The sequence below is a fragment of the Marmota flaviventris genome, chromosome 9 (assembly GCF_047511675.1).
Source record: "Marmota flaviventris isolate mMarFla1 chromosome 9, mMarFla1.hap1, whole genome shotgun sequence".
NCBI lineage: Eukaryota > Metazoa > Chordata > Mammalia > Rodentia > Sciuridae > Marmota > Marmota flaviventris.
Window position 1 is genome coordinate 57,818,569 of NC_092506.1, and position 16,927 is coordinate 57,835,495.

A 16,927-nucleotide genomic window follows, 5' to 3' on the forward strand; every position below is an offset into this window, starting at 1 on the left:
CTATTTGACGTTCTGAGACAAAGTATCCTTTCGCTTAAACAAGAACCTAATGACACTGTCTCGAATTTGCTTGGTTTTCACACCATACACAATCGGGTTCATGGTGGGAGGCATGAGTAGATAGAGATTAGCCATAATGATGTGTATGTGGGGAGGAATGGTGTGTCCCCCAAAGCGGTGTGTGAAGAAGGTGAAGAAGGCTGGGACATAAGTGATGACGATGGCACAGATGTGGGCAGTGCAGGTGCTGAAGGCTTTCTGCCGAGCATCTGCTGAGGACAGACTCACAACCGCCCGAAGGATCATGGTGTAGGAGATTGTGATGCACAAGATGTCAAAGCCCCCAATCAGAAGGGCAACCATCAAACCATAGATGGCATTGACCTGGACATTCCCACAGGAGATCTTTGCGACAGACATGTGGTCACAGTAGGTATGGGGGATGATATTGCCCCTGCAGTATGGCAGGCGCTTGGTGAGGAAAGAGAAAGGAATAACAAGCATCACGCCCCTAAGAAAAGTGAGCAGCCCGGCTTTAGCAATCACCACATTGGTGAGGATGGTGGCATAGCGCAGGGGATAGCAGATGGCCACGTAGCGGTCCAGTGCCATGAGCATGAGCACTCCAGACTCCATTCCTGTGAAGGTGTGCACAAAGAACATCTGGGCCAGGCAGGCCTTAAAATCAATCTCCTTGAGGTTGAACCACAGTATGCAGAGAGTGTTGGGAAGGGTGCTGGTGCACATGAGCACATCTGTGAAGGAAAGAAGGGCTAAGAAGATGTACATAGGTCTGTGCAAGGCCTCTTCAGAGTAGATGAGGTACATAAGGCCAAAGTTCCCTGTAAGGGCAATGCTGTACATGGCACACAGGGGGAAGGAGATCCACAAATGCACCTCTTCCAGACCAGGGATGCCATTTAAAATGAATGAAGCTGGAGTAAGGCTGGTGACATTTAGGAGTGACATAATGACTTTTGGGAAGTTTAGAGTAGAGCATTCACAGAATTCCCTGTGTAAACAGAAGAAAAAATTTCAGAGTGTCACTGACTAGCAGGGCTTTGTCCCATAAAATGGCTAATTCATCTTTCTTGGGGATAGATGACCTTATTGCTCTCATAGGTTTTACATGTGGTACATACTCTCTTAGAGTCCATGCCTTAAGCATTAGATGTTGACAACATCAATGGCTTGTGCAGTTTCTTTTGTTATCATGTCTTCCATTCTCCAGGTTGAATTTGGCTACTAACTGACCAAATGGATGGTCAAGGATTGATTATATATTTTCTGGGATCCAGGTGTTCACCATATTCAGAGATGCCCATACTAACCTGAAATATTTATAATCATCAGTTGTTCTGACATGCTAACCTTTCAAAGTTAATGTTTTACCTAATAGACTTGCTGAAGTTGATTCCAATTTACTTGTACCACAAAATTCCTCTCCTCTCTCTTCAAAAATCTTCACTACAGAAATATATATTTTACCCTCTCCTAATATCTACCTTTAATCAAAATGATGGACTGATCTTGAAAATAAAACATAGAAACAAATGCCCTTTCTAACATCATCACTCCATGACCTATTTTATTAGTGACAAAGTAAATAGGTAATGAAGAATCATTGTAATAGTAGAAAGCAGCCAATGTTTTTCCAATATTAGCATCTAGTCTTCTGGACTCTAGATCTAGTTCAATGAGAAAAAGATGCTTCAGCTTAAACTGCATCAGTCAATATTCCTTTATTATACAGTGCTTTATTTTCTACCCACATCACATCTTCCAAGACTCATAGAACAAATATTTCTCAAGCAACGTAATCTACATAGCAATGCTTTTCTGGTGTAAAGTAGATTTTCAATACATTTTTTTTTAATTCCACAGAAAAATAGGCTTTAGGAGAATAAGTGTTGACATAAGGTGAGTATTGAGGGGAGAACATTTGATTTGATAGTATGCTGTGAGGAAACATGATCAAAGTTGTGAACATAGGAGGAACACAAAAGATGCACAATTATGTAGTTGGCTATATTGCTCAAGGTGTGCTTATTAAAAACAACAATAATAACAACAAAATGAACAAGTATTGTGGTTCTAGGGCTACTCCTACAGAAGAGGTTATGGAAGCAAAAATAGACCTTTTGATTAATTGATTAATTTCAATGTTGAAATTTATAAAACCTCCTGGATATTTTGGAAATTCACCTGGTATTCCAATAGGTATCCCCAGTAGAACTTTAAAAAGTGTGAAATTGAAATTCCTGCAATTCCTGATATTTCTGAATTTCCTGCAATTGACATAAATTGCAGGAAAATGGATGGAACTTGATACCTCTATTAAGTTAAATAAGCCAAACTGAGAAAGTCAAGGGTCCAGTGTTTTCTCTGCTATATGGAAGCCAGAGAGGAAAAGGAAAAGGAAGGTGCAGGGTGGATCTCATGAAAATGGAAGGCAGATCAGTAGAGTAGAGGGAAGGGGTTAAGAGATAGGAAGAGGGAAAAGAGAGGAGAAATATGGGGAATTATATTGGCCTAAATACAGTATTATGTTGTGTGCATGTGCAAATATGTAACAATAAATTTCACCATTATGTACAAATATAAGGCTCCAAGAAAATATGGAAACAAATTATGTGGAGTAATTGCACAAATTTGAGAGGTACTCAAATTTGTTGAATTGTGAAATAATTGAAATTTCATGAATACAGTGTCAAATAGATGCATTTCCTTTAAAAAAAGGAAAAGAAACTAGAGAAAAGTATGGAATATGGCTGTCATAGTTCTTTTCTTTCTACCCTCTGATTAATAAATTATTGTCTCTCAGAAATGTTGCTCTTAGCTTTCACAGCCAGTGGGACTGAAGACGTACTTCTCTTTAAAAGGTTCTGCATAAGAACTATGTTTTGGCAGTTGAAATATGAATGTTTTATCTAAAATAAAAACGGAACACAGAAGCTAATATGCAGAGGCACATTAGTGGGAATTATTGGTGTTTTTATTGAGTCAGGATACAGTCCTGCCTGAAACTTACATTCATCCTCCTTTGGCAGCTGCCATAATCTGCATTCATCCTTTATTAAGAAGAATGCAACCCCAATTCAGAAATCCTCTTACCTTGAAAACTGCTTGAATTCCTCAAGAAACTGAGAATGTATCCATGAATTAAGTCGCTTTCATGTCTATGTGGTGCTCTTAGACCTGAATGGAAAATGTATGACCAATGTTGAAAACTTGGTAGATGAGTCAGGGAGGGAACATTCTCTTCTGGGTTTGAGTGCATTTTGTGTGTGCGCAATATATTCTGAAGTGGAAGAAGACTCAGTTGTTACTGTCTCAGTAGAAGCAGAGAGATTTCTTATGTCTCTTTTTACTACAATCACAGAAGGGAATTGATTTCCCATATGTATATGTGTGTGTATATGTTCATTGTATGTAAAATGGAGAATTAAGAATCAGATACATCTGAATACTAAGACACTGGCTGAGCTACTGGGAATTGTCCTAGGAACTGTGGTGTTGCTCATTATAATTGGAAACTCCTGAAGATACAATCTCTCATAGGGACAACTATGTAGTTCAGAAGCCAGTTGTACTTTCAGCATTAAATCTACTTGGTAGACAGATTTTTATATTAACTTTTTAAAAACTTAGCACATAATGAATGAGTAAGTAAATAATGCTTGTATACAAAAAAGTGAATTTTATTTATGGTGTTCAATTTAGTATCCTTGATAAATTTGGTCATTATATATAGTAGTTTATGTGTAGGTCATTCAGGATTACCTAGAAGGGTAACATCACAGTGTCTATGAAAGATGAAAAGTTTTTCTTCCTATTCTGTTTTTAATATATTTTTCTTACCTTTTTCCAATAGCTAGGATCTCCGTCCTATGCTATATTTACCAGGAGCAGTGATTACAGATACCTATATTTGTTTCATTATTGATGACTGGATATAATGAAGCCTGCTGGAAAGAAAGAGTCCTGGTTCCAAATGATCATATGGAGAATTGAATGTATGGCAGATTGTAGAAGCACAGCCATGTAATAATAAAACATGTTATAAATTGAAAACAGATCCTTTATTCAGAAGGAATACTACTTGGCTAAATGATTATCGTAACACACACTGATTTGTAATAATTTCAGATGTTTAAAAACAACTTATTTATATTTTCAAAACATATCTCTACACTCACCCTGAAATGTCTGATTGGGATGCTCGGTAAAGTATAATTCATTGCCAGTGAGATAATCCTGGGATTAACATAAAATAATTTACTATTGTGCATAGTGTTTCTATAAATTTCCAGAGATATTCTTAATCATCTGTAAATGTCTCCTTTATTCCAAGATCAGTTATTTTTTTCTTATGAACAGATTTTAAATTTTATGACAGTAGATACTTCTATTGGGTAATGATATGATAATTTTCTTTTATTTTAAACATTGATTTGTGTTGATTTGTCTTTTAAATCAAATTGGTCAAAGTATAATTCCCATTCCATAAAAGGCACATATTGAAGAGATAGAGTTCCTGAAGTTTTAATAAGCATACACACATGCACAATTACTATTCAATTATGATATAGAAATGTTCTTCACCACCCCAAATTTCCTTATGTCCCTTCTCAGTCAATGCCAACTATACGTCATGGCCCAAATAATTCCTGATCTTCTTGGTAACAGTATAGATTAGAATTGCTTTTCTTAAAATTAATATGCAAGAAAATATATAGTGTATTCCCTTATGTCAGGTTTCTTTCACTCAATGTAATATTTATAAGGTTTATCTATGTGTTATGCTAGTGATTTGTTTTTTTTTTAATCTCTTTCAGTTTGCTATTATGTAGATACACCACAATGTGTTCATTCATTTGTATTGATGCATATTCATTTGTTTCCTGCTTGAAGCTATTATACAGTAGCCTTCTATGAACATTCACAGGAAAGTTTCTTTGTATAGACATATATTTTCATTTTATCATGTAAATAGAAATGTAATTTCTGAGTCATATAATAGAAGCTATTTAAATTTTCAGGAAAATTGCAGTGTGATTTTAAAAGTGACTTTTTAATTATAGTTTTTATTATTGGTTCTTTTCAATTATATATAACATTAGAATTAATTTTGTCATAATCCCAAAAGAATGAAATATAATTTGCTCTAATTCAGTCCTTACTACTTGATCTTTCTTTCCACCTCTTCTTTTTCCTATTTTCTTTCATCTACTTCACTGATCTTTCTTCTATTTACTTGCTCCTTCCTTTCTTCCTTCCCTCCCTCCCTCCCTCCTTTCTCTCTCTCTCTCTCTCTCTCTCTCTCTCTCTCTCTCTCTCTCTCTCTCTCTCTCTCTCTTTCTTTCTTTCTTTCTTCTTCTATTTTGATACAGGAATCTAGGGGCAGTTTACCACTGAGCTACATCCCCAGCCCTTTTTGTTTTTCACTGTGATACAGGGTCTCAGTAAGTTGTTTATGGCCTTATTAAATTGCTGAGGCTAGCCTTGAACTTGCAATATTCCTGCCAGGGTCTTATGTGTTGCTAGGATGACAGGCATGTACCACCATGCCCAGCTTTTACACTTTAATTTTTTTTTTTAATTAGTGTTTTGTGGATATATAAAATGGTGAGATTCAGTGTGATATACTCATATATATACATAGGAAAGTTAGGTCAGACTCATTCCACTGTTCTCCTTTCTTCTTCCTCCTCCCTCTTGATTCTCTTCATCTACCCCACTGATCTTTCTTCTATTTTGATGGAATCCCGCACCTCGTCTTGCTTTCTTTATTTTGTTCCGCTTCTCTTTCTTGTCTCTTATTTTAGACTAACTTTAACATATCATAGAAAACATTCAACTTTCATTTTGGGGAGTCTGGTTTATTTTAGTTAGTGTGGTAGTTTTCAATTTCATCCATTTACTAGAAAATGCCCTAATTTCTCTCTTTATGGCTAAGTAATACTTCATTATCCATATGTAATAATCCATATTCACCACATTTTCTTTATCTATTCATCTGTTGAAGGGCATCTAGGTTGTTTTCATAGCTTGGCTGTGGTGAATTGTGCTGCTTTTATAAACACTAATGTGGCTTCATTCCCGTAGCATGCTGAGTTTAGATTCTTTGAATATATACTGAAGAGTGGGATAGCTGGGTCATATGGTGGTATGGTGGTTCCATTCCTAGTTTTAGATTTTTTTTTTTTTGTACTAGAGATTGAACCCCGGGGTGTTCAACCACTGAATTACATCCCAGAGTGTTTTATAAAGAAATTTAAATTTTATTTAGAGACAGGGTCTTACTAAGTTGCCCAGGGCATCATTAAATTGCTGAAGCTGGTTTTGAACTTGCAATCCTCTTGCCTCAGCTTCCCAAGTTTCTGGAATTATAGGTATGTGCCACCAAGCCTGACCAATCTTTGTTTTTTGAGGAGTCTCCATACTATTTTCCAGAATGGTGGAACTTATTTGTAGTATGACCCATAATGTATGTACTTTTCCCCCCACATCCTTGCCAATACTTATTATTGCTTGTATTCTTGAAAATTGCCATTCTGACTCGAATGAGATGTAAAATGAATGTAGTTTGATTTGTATTTCCATAATTGCTAGAAATGATGAATATCTATTTGTTGTTCATTTATTTTTATTCTTTTGAGAAGTTTCTGTTTAGTTCTGTTGTCTATTTTTTAACTGGGTTATTTGTTTGGTGTTGTTGAGTTCTTTATACATTCTGGATATTAATGCCCTAACTGAAGAGTAGGTGGTAAAAATCTTCCATTTTATAGGCTATCTCTTCATGTCCTTATTTCCTTTGCTCTACAGAAGTTTATATATATATATATATATATATATATATATATATATATATATATATATATATATATTTGAAAAATAAATAGTTTCATTTGAAATTTTTAGTTTGATGCTGTTGACTTACTGGTTTTTGGTTTTATTTGTTGCATATTAGGAGACTTGTTAAGGAAGTTAGTTCATGTGCTGACATGTTGGAGTGTTGGCCCTACATTTCCTACTAACAGTTGGAAAGTTTCTGATCTAATTCCTAGGTCTTTGATCTACTTTCACTTGCCTTTGGTGGACGCTGAGGATAGGGGTCAAGTTTCATTCTTCTACATATGAATATCCATTGTGCCTCTCACCATTTGTTTTAACAGGCCTGGGTGTGTAGCTCAGTTGTAGTGCAACTTGATGGCATGTGCAAGGCCCTGGATTTAAATCCCTTGCACAGAAAAATAAATAAATAAAATAAAGGAAAAAAAAGTGACCTTTCCAAATTAAAGTTTCCCAAATTAATAAAGAAACATTCCAGATGCTCTATATCTTTTTCATTTTAAGTTATTGTTGTGTAAGTATAGTTCCATTGCATCATAATTTTGCTTTATATTTTCCAGATGATGTCAAAAGTTCCTTTTAGTTATACATGAAAGTAGAATGTATTTTGACAAATTATACATACACACAGTGTAACTTTCTATTTAGGATCCCACACTTTTCGTTGTTCATGATGTCGAGCTACCCTCGTGTAGTCAAATTGAAGGCTAGGAAATTAGGTCTGATTAATTCTACTGTCTTTCCTGTCCCACCCACCCCCTTCCCTTCCCTTCATTTTTCTTTGTTTTATCCAATTGATTTTTATTATTCCCCTCCTCAACCTTAGAAAACATTCTGACCTTTGGTTTTTTAGGATTGGCATATTTCACTTAGCATGATATTCTCCAGTTTTACCTATCTACCAGAAAATGCCATAATTTCATTCTGATTTAAGGCTGGGTAATAATCCATTTTGAATATATACCACACTTTAATTCTTCATGAACTTGTTGAGGAAACCTACGTTGTTTCCATAGGTTGACTATTGTGAGGTGAGCTATTATAAACATTGGATGTGGCTGCGTCACTGTAGTATGTTTTTTTTAAAGTCCTTGGGGGTATGGACAGAGGAGTAGGATAACTGGGTCAAATGGTGGTTCCATTCTATGTTTTCTAAGGAATCTCCACACTATTTTCCATAGTGGTTGCACCAATTTGCAGACTCACCAACAATGTATGAGAGTTGCTTTCTCCTTGCATCCTTGCCAACACTTATTGTTACTTGTGTTGTTTATAGTAACAACTATATGGAGTGAGATGGAATATCAGTGTAGTTTGCATTACCTGGAACTGAAGACTATCATGTTAAGTGAAGTAACCTAATTCTTAGAGAAAAGAAAAGAATAAAAACAATGATTCTGCTGCCATTATTTGTGAAATGTCTACTCAAATATATATTGAATATTTTTTCATATATTTGTTGTCCACTCATATTTCTTCTGTGAAATTTTTTTTTCAGTTCCTTTGTCCATTTTTTATTGGGTTTTAAGTTTTCTGGTGTTAAGTTTTTGAGTTCTTTGTATATCCTGGAAATTCTTGATTGTTTCCTGTGATGAGAAGAAGCTTTTGAGTTTGATACCATCCCGTTTATGATTCTTGATTTTACTTCTTGAGCTTTAGGAGTCTTGTCAAGGAAGTCAGTTCCTAAGCCAATATGTTGGAGAATTGGGCTTACTTTTTTCTAGTAAGTGCTGGGTCTCTGGTCTAAGGATTAGGTTAAGTTTTGTGCAGGGTGAGATATAGGAGTTCAACTTCATTCATTATATATGAACTTCTGGTTTTTCCCGTACTTTTGTTGAAGAGGTCATCTTATCTCCAAGGTATGTTTATGGCACCTTTGTCTAGGATAACTGTATTTAGGTGGGTGACTCTCTATGCCTTCTATTCTGTTCTATTGGTCTTCATTTCTGTTTTGGTACCAATACCAGCTGTTTTTGTTACTATAGCTCTGTAGTATAATTGAAGGTCTGTCATTTAGTTGTCTCTTTCATCACTTTTTCTGCTGAGGACTACTTTTGCTATTCTAGGCCTCTTATTTTTCCAAATGGATTTCATAATTGCTTTTTGTAGTTCTGTGAAGAACATCATTGAGATCTTAATAGAAATTGCATTAAATGTATGTATCACTTTTTATCATATGGACATTTTGATAATATTAATTTTGCCTATCCAGGAACATGGGAGATCTTTCCATTTTCTGAGGTCTTCTTCAATTACTCTCTTTAGTGTTCTGTAGTTTTCATTGTAGACATCTTTTCCCTTTTTTACAGGTGGATTACCATATATTTTATTTTTGAGGATATTTAAAAGGGATAATAATTTTACTGTTTTCTCTTTCAGCTAATATATTCTTGGTGTATAAAAATTATGTTGATTTATTGGTGTGTATTTATACCCTTCTATTTTGCTGAATTCACTCATGAATTCTAGAGTCTTTCTAGTAAAGTTTTTTGGGTCTTCTAAATATAGAATATATCATCAACAAATAGAGGTAGTTTGAGCTCTTCTTTTCCTATTTGTATCTCTTTATAAAATTTCTTTCTTTTGGCTAGGGTTTTAAGGACTCTGCTGAATAGAAGTGGTGAAAGATTATTTATTGCAAGTATGCCATTATTTGTGAAATGTTCACTCAAATATTTTGCCATTTTTAATTGAGTTGTTGATATTATTGTTGGAGGCTTTCTTTGTATATTCTGGTTAAAAAATTGTTAGTAAGATATATTTTCTGAAAGTTTTTCCTCAATCTGCTGTGTTTTCATATTGTATGTTATGAATAGTGTCTTTGAAAGAGCATTGTTTTTTTTTAATTTGAATTATATACATCTCAACAGATATTCATATTATGGTTTGGACTTTTCATTTAGGAGTCTTGTTAATATAAAAAGTTTAACATATAAAGCTTAATACATCATACTTAGATGGGTTAATGTATGGTAATATTCTTTGATCCATAGTTACATAGAATTTAATTGCATATACGTTCTGTATTTTATTATTATTGATTTCTAATCAGCATCTTTTAATAAAAGGTTATATTTACTCTACTTTCTGTGTTTTTAAATTTATTTTGTCCTATATTGGTACCCCCAAATTGAAAAGAATGCTTCTGCTGTTATTTGGGGGGCATACAAAAATAGGCATGTATGGACCATCCCCTCTGCAATCTATCTTGGAATGCACATAAACTTAACAGCTTTTAAAGAGCAATGGCTACTGCTCCACTTCTGTCTTCCAAATCTTGTGCAAATTCGTCTTTCATCCGGCTGCAACTCACCAACTCACAAAAGAAAATTCTTGAACATATAGTTCCATCTTACCCATAAGAACACTTAACAAATCACCACTATGTTATTTTCTACTGTGGAAAACAACAACAACAAAAAAAAAAAACCAAAAACAGTTAAAAAGCAAGTAATCCATGTGAAAAAATTAAACTAAAACTCTTTCTTACCTGAAGTCAAGTTTTGACATGTTAATAAAGTTATGTCATTTTTTTTTTTCAGAGTAGAAATTAGAAGTTTATTAAAGGACAGCAGAAAAGACTTCTCCCAGAGGATGAAGGGGACCCAAGAGGTGGAATCCGTGGAAGTTTGGTTGTCTCTCCATTTTATAGTTTCTTTCAGTGATGGAATGTAGGTGGGAAGGCCCGAGGGGTGGGACACAAGTGGGCCAAAGAAGTAGTCTGAGCAGGAAGGACTTCATTAATACTTCTTTGGGATGGACTTTGGCCTAGGGCCTTTTTGGGACTTCATTAACATTCCATGAGTTGTCCTGTGTTTTCCCTGAGTCATTCTCCGCATGGTCTCCATTTTAGATTTCACTCGATATTAGACCCGATTTATCTAACTACACTGACTACCTAACTTTAAATCTGGCTTCATTCCCCCCTCTAAGTTGGGAACTCCTTAGTGCTGTAAGGAAGGGGGGTGAAGAAGATCTTTCTGGCTTCTTCAGGCTGAAAAGGGACGATGTGGGGCAAGCAGTTTGGAATCCCCCTTTAAAATTGGGTCTATCGAGTTGTCCATGATAAAAGTCCAATTGAGAAGTATTAGGCTGGAGGGCCATTCAAGGGATAGGTGGTCTATAAGAGAAACAAGAATTCATTAGTACTGGAACCATATTGATGCAGCAATAAATGCCATAGCACAGGAATATGCCAATGAGTATGATGGCAAAGACAAAGACTAACAATGTTTTCCACCAGGAAGTACCAAGAACCAGGACCTAAGATATTGTTTCCATGACAAAGTTGCTGAGGACATGGCTTCTATCTGAGCATGTAAATCTTTAAGGACATTTGTCACATTGCCAGAAATGTCACACAACATTTAACTTTTAGGGTTACAGATGTTCTTTCCCTTAAGATATAGTTTAATAATTTAATGTCATCTGATCTTGCAAAATCCTTTTACTAGTATGACCTCTGTGTCTAATAGAGAAATCTTTAATTCTGTTACTTAGGGCTGGATAACCATACTTGCAAACACTAAGCCTACCTGTGTAGGTTAGAAATAAAGGCCTTAAACTAAAAACTACTCTGGCAGTTCCTTTTGATAGTTATCAGGCATTCCTGTCTGAGAATCTCTTTTGTAGCCTCCAGTTTACTTATTTTTGGAAGTTACATTTAACTATTATTATTATTTAAAATGTCCAGGAACAGCTGTGCTTTGGCTTTGACTGTCTTTGCTAAGTGTTTAAGATGAAGCAAATCAAACTGACTTTTGTTTTTATCTATTGTTAACAGTCAGCTGAGCTTCCCTGGGAGTCCTCGGGGAACTTCACAGCAGCTTCTCAGTTCTGCTAGTGCCATTGCGCTAGGATGGGTCCAGGCCTTGCTTGACCATGTGGCTTCCCTTGGAAGCATCAGGGATGTCTCCCTTTTCTGATGACCCTCCTCTTCACAGCAAATGCACTGATTGGCTTTCTGTCCTCCACTGGTCTCATTAATCTCTCTGATCGGGAGGTTATGTGGCCCAGAGTTGCAAAACTCTTTGAAGAAGTCCCCTATTCCCTGATTCAGACTGACTCAGAGGGCAAGAGCCAAATATTGGTTTTCTTGGCCCTTTTAATTTAACTTTAATTTTAAAACTTAATCTTAAACATCCAGCAAATAAGTTTCAACAGCCTTATATTAAGAGTACAGGGCTTTAATGTCTATCTCTCTCTCCTGTAGGTGATAACTCCTTATCTTAAATTAACCCAGGTTGTGAGTTCTTAAAGCAGTACCTCTGCAAAACAATCTTTAGACCATTTATAAGAAAACTACAAAATAAAATTATCAAGAGTAAAAACATATTTAGTTCATGTAATAGCTACCTTGAATTTTGGCAGAGTTATACATTACAATCCCCTGTTTGAGATCCTAGTAATTTTGACAAAAAACGACTTTTGGACACAACTTTAAATGTACTGAAATCTGGCCTACTTCTTTCATAGTCACTTTCACATGTAGTGAGATGGGACAGAGCCTTATCTCAAGTAAGGCAGGGCTCTTCATAGATCTTAAATACTGTAGTTCTGAAACTGATCTTTGCTTTTTTTAAACATCATTTTACAAAGCCTATATAAATTGTTGTGAACTTGAGCAAACACAACATAATATCACATCTAAAACATGAATTAAAGAAAGGCTGAAAGCTTTTAACCTTTTGTAGAAAAGTAGCAAAGTACTTTTGTGTTTTGCAATAAAACCTTTACATAGATTAGGCTCTCATTAACTTAAAAATACATTTAAATTGTATCTCAGTGTAAAAAGTAACATGGGACTTTACATAACTTATTGATAACAAGTCCAGTAATAGAACACAAATGATAAATAAATTTCCAACATGTTTTTTCTTTTTTAAGCCTAAAATTACCATACAATTTTAGAACACAGCTTGATATAATGCTCTTTCTAAAGCTTCTACCTAACAGACTTGTATACCTGGAAGATATGAACACATTAATAGCACCAATTACATTGATGTTTTTATATTAACCAAGTTTAGCTTTTAAAGAAATAACATAGCACAATTCTCTAAAACAACAGCACTTATTTAACCAGCTGTTTAATTTCTTTAAGATTACTTGCTCAAAAACTTACACTTATAAGCAACTTACACAGACCTTCTTTATATCATTTAATTAAACCCTCTTAATTACTTAATCATATAGACTCTTATCCAGAAACACATTTTCCCTCTATTAAATCCATACCTAGAACCTTCTAGTTTTTCTTTTTCATCTGTTAACCTCCTTCTGTTCACATTTTGAAACAATACTTGTAAATTTTATAGACATATTTTTTCATCTATTTACCAAATTTAAATTGAGCCATTTGAATCACGTGAATCAAAGATATTTGGATCCATTTTTTAAAAATTTTTCATGAGCGCTCCTCATCTGTCAATTGTCATATCCCTGCATGACATATGGACATACACACAGACATACCGACATACAACACGTAACACAAGTGTAACACAACACAATAGTAAAGGCCTTGTACCTTTTTCAGGTGAAATCTCATTGCAATGTTTAAAAAAAACTCCAGTTGATCAAAAATAGAACTTATCAGAAAAACATTAACTTGTCTGTAGGATCAAAATCATGAGCTCAAAAAAATACAGAATCTAAGAAAAAAACAAAAGTCCTAGAAAAAATTGACCGGCCAGTAATTAGTAAATGCCATACAATTTACTCTTTGGTTTAATCTAGTTTGAGTTCCCATAAAAAGACACTTTTTCTCTTTTTTTTTCCTTGGGCCTTAGATCTGTCTCCTACTGAGTGCTCTAGGCTTCTTCTATTTTCATATCAACTTAAGTCCTGGCTGAGGTCTGGAAGGAACTGGGAAAACTGGAATTCTGAGCAGAAACCTCATGCCTAAGGCATTTTAACCATAAGTCACAATTTTCAGGTTTGGATGTTGAAAATTATGATACAAGTTTAAGATACAATTTACAAAATTTCATACCTTTATATCTTCCCTACACTAGAAAAACTTGCTCACACAGAACTGAAAATAGGATCTCTACCATCAGAAGAAATTTTTTTTGTATCATTAAGTCACTTCCTTTGTTCTGAAGTTTCTAAAGTAGTATTAAGTTACATTAAATCACCTGAAAAAAAAATCTTAAAAGAGAACTACACACTACCATGTATATCCAAAATTAAGCTTTAAAAATTTAAGACTGTTGCTATTCAATGTTATTTCAATAAGCCAGACCAACATTCCAATCCAACACTTTCTTTTCCTGAATCTTACACACTGAGGGGAACAGATACCATATCATAATTTACTATCCTTGTCCAAGTTAATGCACTGGTATACCTAGTGAAATCTTCTCAGGCTACCCAGTTCAAAATTGATGAGAAAAAAAATAAAGCTAAATGATTGGGAGTTACTTGCCAACTTGGAAGTAGAGTTCTTTTAATTAACCCCAACTTCTAACTGCAAGATTATGCAATGCTTCAAACTCATTTAGATACCAGATTGTTACAATAAAAAATCATCTTTTAGATACACATTCAGCCAAGATCATCCCCAAGAAACAATCCATAATAACCTTTAAAATAGAGAGACCAGATAAGAGAAAAATCTCTCCAGGTTTTTAACTTCCATTTAACTCCTATCAGTGGCACCATAGATTTCCCCATGAGTGGACCAGATGTTTTCACATAGGGGCAACTATAGGTGTAAAATCAAGGGCCTCAGTGTGACTGTGACTGACTTTACTGCATTCAGTGTCCCTTCTTTTTAAGTGGACAGAGATGGAGCAATCCTTACAGTGCAGGGAAGGATGAGGAAATTCCCCAAAGCGAAAATGGCTCTGGCAGCTGCTGGGAGTCCCTCAGTTTCCCTTTTACTTACAGGATTAGCTCCTTTGGATAGATCCAATCCCAGGCAATCTGGCATATCTCTTAACTTTCCAGTAGAGTCAGTTTTTATCTGCCTTAGGTCTTGAAGGGGGAAGGGGTTATGTACTTTGATCGGCCCAAATTTTTCTCCTGATTCTTTTTCCACAGTGAGTCCAAGATTTTTTCTCTTCATGCCAGATATCATAGCTAAGTCTACTTTACACTGTTGGCATAATTTAGGATTTTCCCTTAGAACAAAGAAAATCTGAACATACAGCACCTCACACCATTTCCTTTTTTGTAAATTTTATCAAACTGTAAAATTGTATTAAAATTGATATTTCCCTCTGGTGGCCAGGTTTCTCCATCAGAGAGTTTGTATTCAGGCCAGGCCAAGAAAATGAGGTGCTTTTTCTTGAGCGTCTGAGGGTCAAATCTATCCCAATTTTTCAATACGCAGGCTAGTGGTGCACCTGGCGTATTGGAGAGAGAGAAGCTCCCGTCTGAGTGAGAAGAAAACAGGACTCAGGCGCCCCGAGAAAACTGCCAGAGAAAACTGTTCTCATTAGGGACGTCTCCCTAAGCTTGAGCTTCCTAAACGGTCCAGAAAACCCGTCTCTCACCTTGCTTTGCCAAGGGGTTTCTGGTCCCCTTTAGCAAAGTGCTAGGGTCTCAGTTTGCCCTGTGCCAGAGACCCTGGGAGGATTCAGACTTAAGGGCATTACTGCTTATCCTCCCGGCCACTAAAAACCCATTGCAAAAGAGAAACATGCTCTTTTGTTGCCTTTGCTCTGTAGACTAAAGGAGCCGCCTAAGTGTTAAGGAATATCTACTGGTTGTAAGGTAGCAGATTACCAGAGGAGTTGATTCTATAAATGCCTCTCTAGCAGCTTAGGGAACACAACACATTTTAAACATTGGGGCGGTAAAACAGACTACTTAAAGTTACCTATGCATCTTAGGGAACCTGGGCAGATTTTACTAATTATCTCATGCCTTTCTCTCAGTCCTACAACCTGAATTGCTAACATTTCTGACCTGCGAAGGAAGGGGAGCATCCAGGAGGAATGGATGTGAGGTTGGGAGTGTTGCATGGCCCATACGGAGGCAAATGTGATTGGGGCTTTCCCTCAGTGCCATTCATCTACTGATCACCCTAGATACCCCTGAGGGCTGTCGGGAGGGGGCTCAAGAGAAAGGAACCTTAGGAATCTTCTGAGTGTAGCCCAGACCGGAATTCCGCAGTTGTTCCAAACTCCTTCCTCCACCTCCACGCAACCGAGGCAGATCAGGATTCGGGACACTGTGTACTCATGCCAATTGCTCTCCAGGCCCAGACAGAAAAGTTGGAAGCAGCTTTGGCAGAACCCAACATGCCTGCTCTGTATTGAACAGGTGATTGAGAGCTGCCTAGGCCAGGAAACCTCTCACCCGAGTCTTGAAGAGTGGCGGCTGCACTAATTGCGTTTAAGTAGCCGTCGGGTGCCCACCTTACCCTCCAGAAAGAAAGAGAGAGAAAGATGAACCTCAAACAGACATGGGGTGCGTGCACTTACCTCGGTGTAGAATCTCAGTCTGGGACCTCCAATATGTTACCGCTGTTGACCGGTGACGAGTTCTTGCTTCCTCAATGTTGAAGAATAACACCAAAGAAGCATGCCGAGGCAAGGTCAGAGTAGAAATTAGAAGTTTATTAAAGGACAGCAGAAAAGACTTCTCCCGGAGGAAGAAGGGGACCCAAGAGGTGGAATCCCAAAGTTATGTCATTTTTAGTGTAAAGTGTTTGCACTTTCATAAGTAAAAGAAGAAAAAATAATCCCTCATTTGATATGTATGGGTTTACACCTAAGAAACAGGTCAAAAACAATGTATCCACTTCTGGAAGATTTTCTTTTTTAGTTTTTATTAGTGTATTATAATTATACAAAATAGTGAGTTTCATTTTGACATAATCATGCATGCATGGAATGTAACTGGCTTCATTCAGTAATAAGTCCTTGTTCTTTCCCTTCCCTCCCCCTTTCCCCATGCATGTTCCTCGGTTCTACTGATCTGCCTTTATATTTATTTATTTTTTGAAATTGATTCTTAATAAGGATACATGCAGATAAAATTCCGGGGGGTATAATATTACATGTACATAATATTATTTGGTTAATTTCATTCCGCAGTTCGTACTTTTTTCCTGTCCCTC

General features: G+C 36.1%; 1 protein-coding gene across 1 annotated transcript; it reads right to left on the minus strand.

Moving 5' to 3' along the window:
* On the minus strand, positions 1–969 carry LOC114098542 (olfactory receptor 52N1). The gene has a single exon (XM_027942791.1). It carries the CDS (start codon positions 967–969, stop codon positions 1–3), a length of 969 nt encoding a protein of 322 aa, XP_027798592.1.
* Positions 970–16,927: the final 15,958 nt, after the last annotated feature.

Excerpts from the sequence above, each read along its gene's own strand:
- LOC114098542 (XM_027942791.1), bottom strand. The coding sequence starts at position 969 with ATGTCACTCCTAAATGTCACCAGCCTTACTCCAGCTTCATTCATTTTA.